General features: G+C 36.7%; 2 protein-coding genes across 2 annotated transcripts; one reads left to right on the forward strand and one right to left on the reverse strand.

Annotated features, from left to right (window-relative positions):
* Positions 1 to 483: 483 nt before the first annotated feature.
* On the reverse strand, positions 484 to 7,508 carry LOC131625711 (E3 ubiquitin-protein ligase RSL1-like). Its single transcript, XM_058896550.1, has 3 exons — positions 6,667 to 7,508; positions 5,023 to 5,783; positions 484 to 1,254 (listed from the first exon to the last, which is right to left on the reverse strand). Exons 1-3 carry the CDS (start codon positions 7,108 to 7,110, stop codon positions 882 to 884), a joined length of 1,578 nt encoding a protein of 525 aa, XP_058752533.1. The 5' UTR covers positions 7,111 to 7,508; the 3' UTR covers positions 484 to 881.
* A 5,292-nt stretch (positions 7,509 to 12,800) lies between these two features.
* Positions 12,801 to 15,128, forward strand: LOC131625681 (O-fucosyltransferase 23-like). Its single transcript, XM_058896521.1, has 3 exons — positions 12,801 to 12,999; positions 13,448 to 14,286; positions 14,416 to 15,128. The coding sequence occupies exons 2-3, from the start codon at positions 13,572 to 13,574 to the stop codon at positions 15,009 to 15,011; spliced, it is 1,311 nt and encodes a 436-aa protein (XP_058752504.1). The 5' UTR covers positions 12,801 to 12,999; positions 13,448 to 13,571; the 3' UTR covers positions 15,012 to 15,128.
* Positions 15,129 to 15,351: the final 223 nt, after the last annotated feature.

A 15,351-nucleotide genomic window follows, 5' to 3' on the forward strand; every position in this document is an offset into this window, starting at 1 on the left:
CCGCTTTTAAGAACATGTTATGCCATATATTATCTGATGTGAAACTCTTAACACACCTCCTCACGCTCAGAACTAGACATCTGAAACATGGAAATAAATGATAGGTGGGCCAATAGCAGAAATCTGATAACATGTGACCTAGCGGATCTTAAACGAAACTCTGATGCTATGTTAAGAAATGTGGTTGGACCTAACTCTACCCTACAAAACCGACTTATAAGGTGAAGATTACCCCACTTATAAGGACATGTTCACGCTATATATTTTCCGATGTAAAACTCTTAACAGAAATCTTAATTTGTTTTTTAATCTAATAGGGGCCAATATTGATATCGACCAAAAATGGTAATTTGTGTTGTTGAGAGTTGGGGTAACAATGGTGATTCTATTCTAGGGCTGTCATTAGGGCATTACTAGAAGGTGAAAAAAAATCCTGAATTTCTTTCAATTGATAAACGACGTATTATTCCCAAAACAAACTAGTTTCTCTTCCAGTGTTTCCTTTTTTCTTCTTTTACTTTCTCTAAAGAGAGTCATCATGAACACAGGATTTGTTCACCTTAATGTTAATATCCATGAACCTTAGGTCAAAGATATCAAAGTGGAGAACATAAAAGAAATCACATGACATGATTACTACACATGATGATAAGCGTTTGCAGAAACTCTTTCTACATGTGATTGTATAAAGTTGATGAACTAACTATTTGCATGTTTGGACTGTCAATGAGTTTGACAAAATCACATTGACACCGTGATTTTGTCAAAATTACAGCAATGCGTTCAATTGCGTTGAAGCACGAAAATCTAGCTTTTACCAAAATCACGGCAACAGCGTGATTACGACAATCCAAACATGCATTGTATGATGTAGAAGAATTTTATTGCATGTAATCTTCATAGTAGTTGTCACTTATCACAGAAACAAATCTCTCTAGCCATGGAAGTTGATGAAGATCCTTCAAGGGATCTACAAAGGATTCTGTACATTGAGGGGGAGGAGGAGGAGGAGGAGATTGGTAGGGATTGTGGTCACTGAGACTAAAACCGCCGTCAAGGAACCGTTGTATAAGTGCGAGTTGTGACCGTTCTTGATCTGAGTATGCATCCATGATCATAGAAGTCTCCCATGCCCATTGTTCTGATTCTTGAAGGGAGTTTGTCAAGCTGTCCTCATCCCAAAATGCACATTGACATGTTTGTTGGCCATTCCTGTATTCTGCGCCACAAGAATAGCAGAATTCGTGACCACACCTGAAATATAGACACATGAAATCAAAACTAATGTGACACAATCTAACTGTTTATGTTATAGTAACAGAAATCGACGTATACTTATAAACTACTCAAAAACCTATCATATCAATATCAATCATACAACATACTTTAAACCTTGGAACAACTAAGCTATCAAAATGAAAATGGCAAACATTCATGGCTGGTAATGAATGCCAGTATTGATCATATTCATTAAAACACTTTCAACATTATATCATCTTATTTTCCACCCTAAGCATGTACTATGAAATGAAAATTGAGAAATGTTTTACCAAATTAAACCAGCCCTTAGTTTTTTGCTCGACTTATTTCACAACACTATTCTGTTATCAGTATTATTGAAAACTAAAGAAAACTTAATCATTCTAATGCTCTTCCTCAAAACATAAATTATAGCCACTCATTACCTACTAGTTATTATAGAACCCTTGAATTCAAGTGAACGAAACTATATATTATTCAATGAAAAAGATGAGCTCAAGAGCTCTACAGGGTGGAAACAGAAACTACCCAGAGCCTATGACTCCTGCCAAAGAGAAACTCTCCTAACAAATTTTCGAACAAACAACGATGATCCTTATGCTCTCTTATCCCTTTTATAACTCTTCCCCTCCTAACAGAATCCAGCCATGTCACTACTCTCCCCATTCAACACATCAATTGGGCTAAAGTCCAAATCCAGTATCCTATCTCTACCGGCCGCTAGAAAAACAGCCTTGTCCTCAAAGCTAAGATAAGGACACGGACATGTTGAATACATTTTATCACTCAACAGTTGGTGGCATGACCATGGCATGAACAGCTTGCAAGGGATTTCACATTTGCATGTGGCTTGGGTACAGTCATAGACATTCAATGTTGCTTGTTATAGCTAAATACAACTTCTAGTTCCTTCTTTCCACATTTTTGAGTAGGTTTTGAAGGACTTTCAGACACCAAACAAACCAGGAGGACTTATTATTTGACCTAGAAAAAGGCATCCATATTCAATAATTGCATGTAGCTTGTAAGAAAAAGGCATCCAATCAACTTTCACTAATTTTGAATTAGAAAATGTCCACTCTTTAGAGTTTTGAGTTGGCAGTTATGAACAGCTCTCACATTCCCACCATCCAAACACACCTTCGCAAGGTAGTGAGGGAAATGAGCCTCACATTGGGTTTCAGCTACAAGCCTACAACAAAGCCAAACTCTCCTTCACAAATATCATAACCCATTTTAATTTGGGTGTAGCTCATTAGGTACAGGATTGGGCCTAAATTATAGATTGTCCGTTCTGCTCCTATTTTCTCTAGAACCTTTCCAATTGCAACTGACATGCAACATGCAACATACCTGTTCAGCATGCGTATACAATGACTCAGCTGAAATTGTTTGGATATAAAATGAAGGGAAATTAAAGTAGTTAAGAGTTGATATAGAAGTTAGTTGGGTTAGTTAGTTAGTTATATATCTTAGCTTGTAGGATTTGTTTGTTAGCTTCTGTCGGTTTGTTTTCTGTTTTAGGGCAGTTGTTGTTGATCCTTTTCCCTACCCTCGTGTATAGGAATTTTATAAATATAGACTCCCATTCCCTTGGAAAGGATCTTATGAAAAATATTGTTGACTGGTTTCAAACCAGTGTAAAGGAGAATATCTTCTCGTGTATTTTTATCTTTTTCTATCAAATATTGCTGTTTCTTTGGAGTTCAATTCTTGGGTTGCTAACAGAGATGGAATTGCTCCCAGCTGCAAGGAGGCTGCCTGCATGTGTCTGTCGTAGTGCAGGGACTGCATACCGTAAACCTGCATCTGGTGGTTCTGACAGCTTTGATGGTGGTGGGGGGGTGGCCGAGCCACATGCTGCATGAGTTTTCATTGCTACCGCAAGTTGCGCCTTGTTTGGTGGCTCTGCCAGTGGTATGATTTGGATCTTTTTGGTCATCACAAACAAATCGACATCCGGTTGCTTTTGTTTCGGTGGCTGTTTCTCCTTCAGCAACTCCTCCCATGGTGATATGTTCACCGTCTCATTACACAACGACGAAAGGGATGTCACAATACTACTGACGATTAGCGTTTCTTGTCTTGGAGGAGCTGTTAGCAATGAATCGTTGTCTGGTGGCGGTTTCTGCAGTGTTGCCAGAGCCACTGGGTTTGGTGCGATGCAGATCTCACCATCCACCACATGCAGATTAGTGTCAAGGGTTTTGGTTCTTTAAACGGATCACCTAATTTGTGTGACACCCAAACATTTGAAATTTTCAATACCTATTTCCTTGCCATAGCTATATATGATGCACCTTCTTACTCTGCTTCATCTTCATCTCAAGAGAAGGAATCTTGGTGTTTACGGCTTCAACCCCGTTTTTTGAGCTTTGTTCTTTCTCTGTCTTCGTCACGCTCCCCGGATCATCTCCATCAAATGTTGGCAGCTCAATCTTCTTCACGGTCTTCTTGTACCTCCATCCGGATTACGACGGTCTAGAAATTCGGTGACATGGATAACGGTATTCACGCTAGCCAGCTTTGGGATCCAGCAGGTCAGACCAACAATAAAACCCATGAATTCAAGAGTCAATTTGTATATTATTCAATGAAAAAGATGAGCTCAAGAGCTCTTCAAGATGGAAACAAAAATTATCCAGAGCCTATGGCTCCTAATAGACAACAATGACCCTTATTTCTCAGCACTCACTCCTATCCCTCGTATAATTGTTCCCCCCTCCTAACAGAACCTTTCCACGTCACTACTCTCCCCATTCAACACATCAATTGGGCTAAAGTCTAAATCCAATATCCTATCAAGATACCTAAGAACCAAATCAAGTTGAACATACAGCATTAAGTCATACAATACATTGAGTATATCAATCTGAAATAGATATTGAGGTCTGAACATTACAAATACATCAAGGGAATCAAAGTGAATATGATCTATATCACTACCCGATTTCTCTCTCACACATATACATCCAATTCTAAATTGGGAGGGTTGCAATAGTAATTTACAAAAAAAAATAAACATTTGCTTAGTCCAAGTATAATATCCTCATCTAGAAACATGCAAGAGTTTTTATTTGTATTATGGTTACGGTTGAGACTTGAGAGTCCCACATTGTAAGAGATATGACCTTAAAATGTGTTTATATAAGTGGTGGGAGACATCCCTCCTCACCTTACAAGGTAGTTTAGTAGAGCTGAGTAAGGTACAACTCAAATTCTAAGTGTTGGCCCACTCGCTATCTGAGCTTATTCAAGATCTATAGAGCCATCCGCAATCAGACCACCCAGGTCATGCTCCAAATGTCTAGTCCTAAGCATAAGGGTGCTGAGAGTCCCGCATTGGATGAAATATGACTAGAAAATGTGTTTATAAGTAGGAGGCAGGCATTCCTCGCCTTACAAACTGGTTTTTGCATGGTTGAGTTAGGCACAACTCAAATTCTAAACAATATACAAATTTCAAGTGTTATATAAATCTCAAACAAGAAATTGAAGTGAAACCAGAGTCCAAAATAACCAAGGCTTATGAAAGAGGCCCAAGAGGAAGCATTCGTCTAACCAAAGTATGAAGTGCGATGCTCCTGATCAGATTAGGGGGAGATGTGGGGAAATAACTAACTTCCTATGTGGCAATGAGAAGCGGGGAGGTGCTTGAGATGCATTTTTGGAAGAGTGGGTATATGCATAGGGTTAGCAAAATGCTTATAAAATGAATCAAACTTTGTTTCTATTTTCATTTAAAGAGAAGTTGTAACTTACCAGCATGTCATATGGTAACAACCTTGAGCAAGCTCAATCATTCTACGACACTGTTGACAACGCTTCCACCTTTTATTCTGTGCAAGACGATGCAAGCTAATGTCAGAAGCATCTCTCTCCCCCTCTGGCAAATGCTGGTATTCTTCACAGCTCATGGAAGAATGCCAAGGAACACCGCAATCCACACAGATAAACCTCTGACAAACAGGACACTCGATACAAGAATTGTCTGACTGACTAGATGAACCGTCCATTGCCGACAAACACTCGCAAGGATCGAGGAGAACTGAGCAATTCGGAAACGGACAATAAAATCTTTCTGACTGACCGATATTCGCTTCTGAAAGGGCTTTCTCCAGAGATTCAAAGGAGGCGAATGGAAGAAAAGTCTTGCACTCGGGTGCCGAGATGCAATATCTGCATCCTGGTTGAGGACATCTTATAGGGACTTGACAACATTGTAGTTTACCATCAGCATAGGACCTCAAGCAATGTGAACAGAAAGTGTGTGAACATTTCAATGAAATCATCATTGGCACTGGCTTGTCATCGCAACAAATAGAACAATTCTCTAGTGATGTTTTTTCGTTTACCGGAAAAGTGATAATTCCCATAGCTACTTTGGCTAACTGCAGTGGCTGCTCAAGATCAATGCTTGGTATAAGCTTCAGATCAAAAGTTTCAAAATTATCTGCATGTTCCAGAATCCTTTCTTTTAGTGCCATCAAAAGCGGCATGTCCAAATTTTCCTCAAATGTTGTCTGTCAAAAGACCCACATTCAAACAAAACATAGTTAATACAGGTGACCTACTAAACGCACAAAGACGAAGTTAAGAATTAATAGAGGTTAGTGGCACATATTAAAGCAATGTTGATTACTGTCAAGAAAACTCTTTCAGCTTCTATAAAAAATAGTAATGTGATATACAAATTGAGTAATAGCATGGCTTCTAGAAAACAAACCTCTAAAAAAACTTAAATGCAAACTAAACAATGGGTCCAAAATGGGGGAAATGAGAAGTAAATAATATACATACTAGATGCAATGGAAAAATAAAAATTATGAAATGAAAGCATCATATCATGTTTAAGAATGCCGAAGAATTGCACAGAACTTTAGAATAAGCAATAGAAAATATTATTATGCTTACCTCAGTGTTCATCCACAATATTAAAACATGAACACCGAGAAGCATACCTAAACAACTGGTGGCAAAAAAACACAAGGAAATACCCCAAGCAGACATACCGGCTTATTTGGATTAGCTTATTTAAACTTGTTGTCTTAAACACTTGTGAGGCCGTTTGGGAGGCTTATGAAAACAACTTATTACATTGCCATCAGTCGGTTTCAACTGGTTTCTACAAGCTCGTGAAATAACCTATACTAGCAGTTAGCACCCTTTTTGCTCAAAAACAAAAACTTATAAAATAAACACTTATATGATACGCGTTTATTCTTTAAGCACTTAATTAAAGTGTTTATCCATATAGGGGGTCCATGCTAAAAACTATAAATTTAAGCACCACTATTCAATTTTGCCAATCTAGGGTTAGTCAGGATCTTCATCAATTTATGTACTATATTATATATAAATGTCACAAAACAATGAAATGTTAGGATTGATCACTGAACCACTAACCTTATACAACAATTCAGAATCTGTGAAAGCAAAAACCCTACGGATCTTGTTGTGCAAAGCTTCCAACAAACCATCCATGAGTGCCAAGTAATCAACCATAGGCTCCTCAGCATAAAAATCAAGCCTTTTCTGCACCCTTATAGGAGAAAACTTTGATGATCTTTCCATAAACACTCCAATTCCAGAAAACCCTGTAGTTGAATTCTCAACCCCAGTTATTGACAAACCCTTAAAGTACATTCTTACTGAAAATTCATCAAGCTCTTCCTTCAACCCTTCCACCACCACTGTCTCCTCAGTTTCCTTCCATTCTTCTTCTCCTTGTTGCTGTTGTTCTCTTTCTTCTTCTTCATCTTCACAACAGCTGCAAAACTCATCTTCTTCCTCCTCATCTCTTCCAACATTAACAAATGGTTCATAACCTAATAAAGCTTGATCCTCCATTTCACACCAAAAAATTAACGAAGATTTTCAATTTTCAATTACAACAATGAATCAGCATGACCCATCAACAAATCGATCTAAAAAATCAAATTTTTTTATCAACAACAGTTCCCAATTGAAAAATTACATAAAAAATTGGCCCTTTTGACCCAATTGATCAAATCAAAGTGGAAAAATAGAAGTGAGGAATTAGAAGGATGTGATTGAGAAATTTCATTCCTAATTGAGGGTGTGATGGGATGATAGAGGGAATTTTTGGGGGTTGGAAAAGGAATCAATATGGACCCTCATTCATAGGTCATTCATTGACTTTGAGAGAGAGAAGAGAAGGTACCATACCATACTCTCCTTATCTGTAAAGTGGTTGGAGTTTGGTGGTACTCTTATTATTCTATTATTGCCATTATTGCCAAAATATACTTTTGTTTATCAATACATGCCTTATACTAATAAAATATACTAGACTAGATATGCTAGAAGAATATAAATTAGAAAATTAATTAATTTAGAGAATAAATTATTATCTTCCTTCTATCCCACAATGAGTGATTCAGTACACCATTTTACATCAATTAAGAAAAGTATATAAAAGTAAGAAAGAATATTGTTTTTACTATAGCACACTTATCATGTATACCATTTTACATCGATTAAGAAAAGTATATAAAGGTAAGAAATAATATTGTTTTTACTATAGCACACTTATCATGTATTAGAAATGGCGAAATTTTTATTAATTAGAGGATAGAATTGTAAAAAGTGTATTGGAAATTGAAATAAGTCATTCATTTTGGGATATTATTTTATTCCAAGTAAATCACTCATTATGGGATGGAGATTATGGGATGGAGGGAATAAAAATTGAAAGAATAACTAAGAATAAGAATGATATATGTATCTATCCATCCACATTGACATACAGTTGGTTTTTGTAAAATATGTTATTTGAGTGATTGTTTCATAGTGTGATGTTCACTTCACTTCATATATTGATCACACTATATAAAAAAAATTATAAAAAAATTTTTAATTTCAACCTGGTGCAAAATCTCTCTTGATTTTTAGTTTAGTCTGGAGTAAAACTTTATTAGGCTCGAGATCAACTTGATAAAAATCTTAGTTTGGTTCGTGGTCACCCCGTGTAAAACCTCAATTCTTAAGATTAAGTTAAGTCTGTTGTTTGGTTTGAAGATTAAGTGTTTTAAACTCCGTATTGTTGTTTGGTTAGAAGTTATCCTGAAAACTTCATTTCTTTATATAATGGGGTTTGTTTTTAACTTCTAAAAGCTCTCAAGATATAGTGGATATTCTCAAGATCAATTCTTGGGAAGAAAACTAGTTCACTTCATTAAACTGAACCTCTATAAAGCTATGGTGTCATCTTTTTTTCCCATATCTCTTTTATTTTCCGTTTAGTTTTCTTATTTTGAATTTCCGCTGCTTACTTATGCAAACATTTTTTATAAATTATTTTCAAACTCTGATTTAGAAAATGATTTTGTTTTAAATCAATAATTTTTCAAACCTCCACAATTCACCTTATCTTGTGTATAGAGTCACATGTTCAACAATTGGCATCAAAGTCTAACTCTTATTTAAAGATTAATCGTCTTAGGAGGAAGATGACTTATAACACTGTTTTTAATTATAGGACTTTTCTATATACATCTCCCTCATTTCATGGTGATAGGAACTCTCTGACAAGTCATGTACCGGAAGCTTATTCCACCACTAAAACTCTATTTCATTCGATCTATATCAATTTCTGATTCTAGTTTAGAATAGTGACACCATTTGTGAGAATCGACTTCTAATTCTAACTAATTTCCATGATCATATTCTCTTAATCCCAAAGACACCAATGACAACCTCAATTTTGCTCGAGAGAAGACGAGGATTATGATCCAGCTGCTAATGTCACAATTAATCTATCAACTATAGGATCGTTCCTCTACCTTAATGTCTCTCTACTTGATGGTGGATTGCTTGGCAAGAGAGGTGTGAATGAAAAAGACAAACTTATTGATTGTTGTCTAACACGAAAAATCTCCAAGGTCGGCGATGATAAACGGGAGGAAAGAAGGAGATAAACTTATTATGCGATTTCGAGATTTCAAGAAAGCAGATAGAGCTCCAAATGCAATGCTTCGACTGATCATAATTATTATTGTAGCAAATCACTCAGTGTTAGGGATCATTATTGCAATGTTGTGTACATCAGTATCTTCATAAGGCTATGGTTACATGAGCGGGATCTCAAGACGTATGAAGGCAGAGATCTCTTAACATTCACTGACTCGTTTACTCATCTATGCAGGGCCATGGAGTTACTAATTTATTCCAAAGAAGGAAAAAGTAAGACAACATTGAAAACATGTTTCTTATGGAGCCCACTCCTTGAAATGCTTTATGCATTGGCATCCAAAATCCATCTAGAGATGAAATACCACAATAGTCTTGGTGAACTAGTTGTCGTCTTGGTTGAGCTCGTCTGATACATGAAACCATACTAAAGAACCCCTTAGTGTCTGTTATCGCCCCGAGAAGAAAAAGAATAAGACTCGTGGGGACTACTGTCAATACAGTTGACCTCGACTTGCGAGAACAATAAGTACCATAGAATCATGAGCTCGAATATCACCTGTGGGCCAAAGCGAAAGCCTTGAGATCGTCTCTAGATGATAATTTTGAAATTGTACATCTCAATGATAATCTGATAAGGTTGACTTGTACATGAGCTGACTTCCCATCCATGTCGAAGGAATGGTTCATTTAATGCCTTAAAGCTAATGACGACCTCTTCGCAATTTCCCCCATGTGATGCCCGACATAGACTCTAGCGTGACTTGTCACCAATTGAATATTGACCCTTCTACCCCTTATGTAGTCCAACAAAGAAGACGACAATCCCTTAAGAAAGTTGAACCGACCATGAGTAGGGTTTGTGGTCTACTCGACACCAACTTTATTTTTAAAGATACATTGAATGACTATCCAATGTTGTATTGGTCAAGAAATCATTCGGGAAATGGAGAATAGATGCGGACTACACCGAATTTAACTGAGCCTGCTCAAAAGATTCATTTTCACTCTCAAACTTCGACAAGCTAGTTGATAACTCATCCATATACAAACTCTTATCATTCATGGATGTGTATTCTAGCTATAATAAGATACCCATATTCGAGGGAATCAGGAAAGAGATGACCTTCATGACCGAGCGAGCTAAATATTGTTACAACGCCATGCCCTTTGGTATGAAGAATGCAATGGGAGACATACTAGAGGATAGTGAACAAAATCTTTAAAGAAGAGATCAGTGAAAAGCGGAAAGTATATATGGATGATATGATTTTCAAGTCCAACAAAGAGTAACTACACAAATGAACACATAGCGAGCATGCTCCGACAATTTCGACAATACAACATTAGAGACTTAACTCGGAAAAATTCGGAATACCGACAACAAATAAAGAGGTACTAATATTAAATGGGATGCTCGCAACCTTAAATAGAATCATTTTGAGTTTTGCTTAACACACACTACCATCTTCCAAGTTGCTGAAGAAATAAGCACGCTTTGAATGGACTCCAAAATGCGATTAGGCGTTCATGTCCCTTAAAATGACGATATCAACCCCATTAGTGTTATCTCGGCCTTTGTTTGGGGAGATTTCATTCCTTTACTATGTCGTCTCTAGAGAAGCCGTCAGTTTCATCTTCATTTGGGAACCAAATTTTGGTCAACACCTGGTGTTTTTCGTATTTAAGGCATTAGCTGGACCTGAACCCCATTATCAAAATATAGAGAAAGTTATGTTAGCATTGGTGATTGGGTCCAAAAAGTTGCGATGTTATTTCCTGGCACATGATATTATTGTCTGCACTTATCTACCTCTAAAATAGGTTCTCCATAGGCCAATTCTAGTCAGGCGTATGACTAAATGGTTCGTCGAAATGTTTGAGTTTGACATCTACTTAGAGCCTAGGAAAGCGTTAAAGGCTCATTTATTCACAGACTTCATAGCATAAATGACTTCAAATGCATTTGAATTGGCTCGTACATGGATCGTATCCATATACTAATAATCAAATAGCAAAGAGAGTGGGGTCGGTATCGTATTCTAAAATGAAGTAGGTTTGGTGATTGAAATATCCCTACGTTTTAAGTTTCCCGCTACCAATAACGAGACTAAGTATGAAGCTTTCACTGTAGGTCTCATGTTATCTGCCGAGATGGGGGAGAAAGACATTCAGTTAAGAACATATTCACAAATGGTTGTATCACAAGTCAAAAGAGATGCTCAAACTAAAAATTCGTTATTGTAGTGATATGTCAACCTGACTAGAGACAGATTAGAGAAGTTCAATTATCATGAGAAATTGCATGTCCCTAAAGAGCAGAACACTAGAGTGGGTGTCATGTCTAAACACACTAATATTATAAACTCTAGTGTCAACCTCTTATTCATCTAGGAAACTCTAAGAAATCCAAGAATTTGAATGCCCAAAGTGGCAATGACAATTACGAAAGACACCTTGCGGTACTCCTAGATCTCGCCCATCATGAAGTATATTAGTACGGTACGCTACTTGCCAACTAAGTTGAAGCCAACATTGTGAAAATACTGGCAAGTTCATACTCTATGATAAGAGGAGTTTTGTACAAAAGAGTCATATTATCCCTATGCAGAGTGCCTCAAGTGGGAAGAAGTTGCATACACCCTTGTCAAAGTACACGAAGGGATTGTCGAACAACACCTTGGCGCAAGGGTCTGGCTAAGAAAAATCTTAGGGTCAAGTATTATTGGTCGTCCATGGATCATGATGCCCAAAATTTTGTGAAGAAATGTGAACAGTGTCAAAAACACGAAGATGCCCACAATGTTCCCATGTCTGAGTTATGTGTATTAATGTCACCATGGTCCTTCTCACTGTGGGACATAGATATTATAGGCCCCTTTCCTTTGGCCCTATGATAATTAAAATTCTTGATTGTTGTAGTTAACTACTTTACAAAGTTCGTGGAAGTCGAATCTTTAACACAAATAATTGTAGCCAACATACTAAAATTCTTTAAAAAAAATATTTTAGTAAGATATGGAATTCCACAATATGTCTTGACGGACAACGAAATTCAATTTACAGATAAGCATTTGAAAAAATGGAGGATTTGAAGATCAAGCAATATTTCACGTCAATAGAGCGTCCTCAAACAAACAGTCAAGCAACGACAACTTAATGAGTTTTGTTAAAGAGGCTAAAGAGAAGGCTTAAAGCAGCTAAAGGAAACTGAGTCGATGAACTACCACATGTTCTTTAAACATACATGATCACACTCCATTCAACTATAAAAAAAACCCTTTCCGACTTATTTATAGGACATAAGCTATCATTTCTATTGAGATATGAAAAATTTAGTTGGAGGACGACCCACCCCTTACCAGAAAAAGATAATTCGCAGAATATCAAGAAAGAGGCAGACTTTTTAGAAGAAAAGGAAAACCTACACCATCCCCATGAACGTCATAGTAAAACAAACGGCTGCAACCAGGACAACCAAATTAGGCCTCGAGATTTCTAGATTTATAAAATAAAATAAAAATAATAAAATGTTTTTCCTACTTTGCATGCACCCTTTTTGGCTCCATCTTATGTTTCCAAACACATCCCACCTTTTCTCCTTTCAACTCATCTCTCTCATTTAATAATATTACTTACTTTTCACACACTCTCTCAGAAAATAAGAAATAAAATTATTTCTGGGTTCCATTCCATCTATGTTCTTCTTTCCACACTCATCGCCACGACCACTCTGTTCTTCCTCTGCGCCATTCCCAACCGCTGTTATATATTCAATTTCAATCACTCATTCAAAATTCTCCACAGGTAAAATCATCAACATGCATGCAGACTCTCTTTTGTCTCTTAACAATTCTCATTTCAATCTTCTTTCTTTCTTTTTTATTTCTTTTTCTTTTGTTATTATTTATTCTCATATAAGATGCATTCTTTTTCATTTATTTTATTACTTTTTTCATAATTCTAGTTTCTTATAAGGATATATACTATGTTCTGATCGATTATGTTTGTTACCAAGATTCATTCACACGTGTTGTTTTGCCTTTGTTCTTATTTACTTTCAAAATATAGCTGCATGCAACATTTTTTCTTAATTTTTTTAATCTTTTTTGATGCAGTTGCAATGATATACTGTTAAAAAACATTGAATGTATCGCCAAATATTAGAATAAAAATTCAACCTTTTTCACTTTTCAATTCCATATACTATTCTGGGTCATGCTGATTCTGACTTTTTTTGTTGCTGATTTTTCAGATTGTGTGAGGCTTCAAAATTGGATCTTGGCACTGATGTTGATCCATTGTAATTGATGCTAATGTTTCTGTGTGTGAGTGCTTAAATTATAACTTGATCCTATGCATGGTGAAGTGAATCTTGCATGGAGGCATTGTTGAAGTTATTTGGTGGGACTCTGAATTCAATAACTAGTAAATGCATGGTTTTGCTTGTTACTGTTTTGATTCTTAGAGTGTTTCTTTTCCCTGGTTTTGATGGAATTGAATGGAGCAATCTTGTATATCGCTCTCCGTCGATGAGTTCTTCCGAATTCGGAATTCGGGAGTTTAGGTTTTTGGTAGTTCCTCAGCTTGTTTGGGGGTTAAACAACCAGAAAATCGCGTTCGCCAGGGCTTGTCTTACTGCTAGAATGTTGAATAGAACCCTTTTGATGCCTAGCTTTAGTGCATCCCTATTTTACAAAGAAGTCGATCTATTGCAGCCGATGTCTTTCGATAAATTATTCCAATTCGAAAAGTTTAATGCGGTTTGCAGTGGTTTTGTTCGGTTAGGTCGGTATTCGGATGTCTTGAATAGAACCCGAGTGCTTGAAATGACGAAAGGGAGTGGGAGGAAGTGGACATTGGAGAGAGATTTATCACAATTGAAAGAGTATAGTAAAGGCTCTTATGATGATTATGAGGTGATTGAAATTTTAGGGAAAAACCCTTTCTTATGGCATGATCATTGGCCTTTGAAGGACTATGCTAAGGTTTTCGAGTGCTTGGTTTTGATCGATGAGTTTCGTAACGAAGCAGAAAGGGTTGTTTCTAGGATTAGGGAAATCGGAAATAATGCATCAATGGAACCGCAACAAGGTATGAAGTATGAACTCTGGTTGTCATTAAACAACAGTCGTGATTTTTTCTCTGGTTTTGCAGTTCTCAACGATATATTCTTGTGTTTGATTGTGTTCTTTATTTTTCTCGGTTGTTTTTTCTCAACAGATAGGTCTTCATTTCAACCTCTTCCGTATGTTGCGGTTCACATGAGGATAGAAATCGATTGGATGATTCATTGCAAAAAGTTAGAGCAGAGATTGAACACAAATCAAATATGCAGCAGCAAGAAAGAGATTGTGGAAACAGTTAGAAACATTGTAATCGGTTTGAAAAAAACTCCAATTGTTGTTTATCTCGCGGTAGCCGATAAACTCCTCAACGATTCTTCCATAATGGAAGATTGGGGAGAAGGCATTCTTCCTTACGAGAAGAAGAAACTCGGCATTGAGGGAATGTATAACAAGTATCCATATCTGATTCAATCTGCGATCGACTATGAAGTTTGTTTACAGGCTGATATCTTTGTTGGAAACAGTTTCTCTACATTTTCGAGTCTTGTAGTTCTTGAAAGAACACAGAAAATGATCAAAACGAGTGTCGATAGCGTGTGCGGAACCGATGTAAGATGGCCTTCTTATGCATATAATATACAAGGTGAATCAAATGGTGCAATGAGATGGATTACAAATATGTCTGAATCAAGTCTTCAAACAATAAGTTATGGAACCAATCGTGTCTATGATTGCAAGGATCATATTTAAATCTTGTGCATGTAATATAAAATTTTGAGTAGTTTAGTTTAACAGTCTTGTTCTCTTCTTATCTATACATTTTTCACTTCTGGTGTTTGATTAGCACAAAGAGTGTAACCTATTTCCAATCACAGAAATATTTAATCTTATTAATGGAAATTGAACTTCATTGAGTTGTAGCCCCAACATAGATTGGGGAGGGGGCATGTGGACCTATAGTCATGGTGGGAAATCAAAATAGTGTTAAAGAAGAGGGTAGGAAAATTATGTTGAACTCTAGGTCTAAGAGGAGACTTAGATACCCACCTAAAGTTGCTTGAGACAATGTCTAACTTTTCGGTGCAACATG

This window comes from Vicia villosa, unplaced genomic scaffold (genome assembly GCF_029867415.1).
Source record: "Vicia villosa cultivar HV-30 ecotype Madison, WI unplaced genomic scaffold, Vvil1.0 ctg.000233F_1_1, whole genome shotgun sequence".
Taxonomy (NCBI): Eukaryota; Viridiplantae; Streptophyta; class Magnoliopsida; order Fabales; family Fabaceae; genus Vicia; species Vicia villosa.

Coding starts and splice junctions, on each gene's coding strand:
- LOC131625681 (XM_058896521.1), top strand. CDS start 13,572: ATGGAGGCATTGTTGAAGTTATTTGGTGGGACTCTGAATTCAATAACT. Junction 14,287..14,415: donor ATCAATGGAACCGCAACAAG/GTATGAAGTATG, acceptor TTTTCTCAACAG/ATAGGTCTTCATTTCAACCT.
- LOC131625711 (XM_058896550.1), bottom strand. CDS start 7,110: ATGGAGGATCAAGCTTTATTAGGTTATGAACCATTTGTTAATGTTGGA. Junction 5,784..6,666: donor ATTCTGAATTGTTGTATAAG/GTTAGTGGTTCA, acceptor GTCTTTTGACAG/ACAACATTTGAGGAAAATTT. Junction 1,255..5,022: donor TGTTACCATATGACATGCTG/GTAAGTTACAAC, acceptor TCTATATTTCAG/GTGTGGTCACGAATTCTGCT.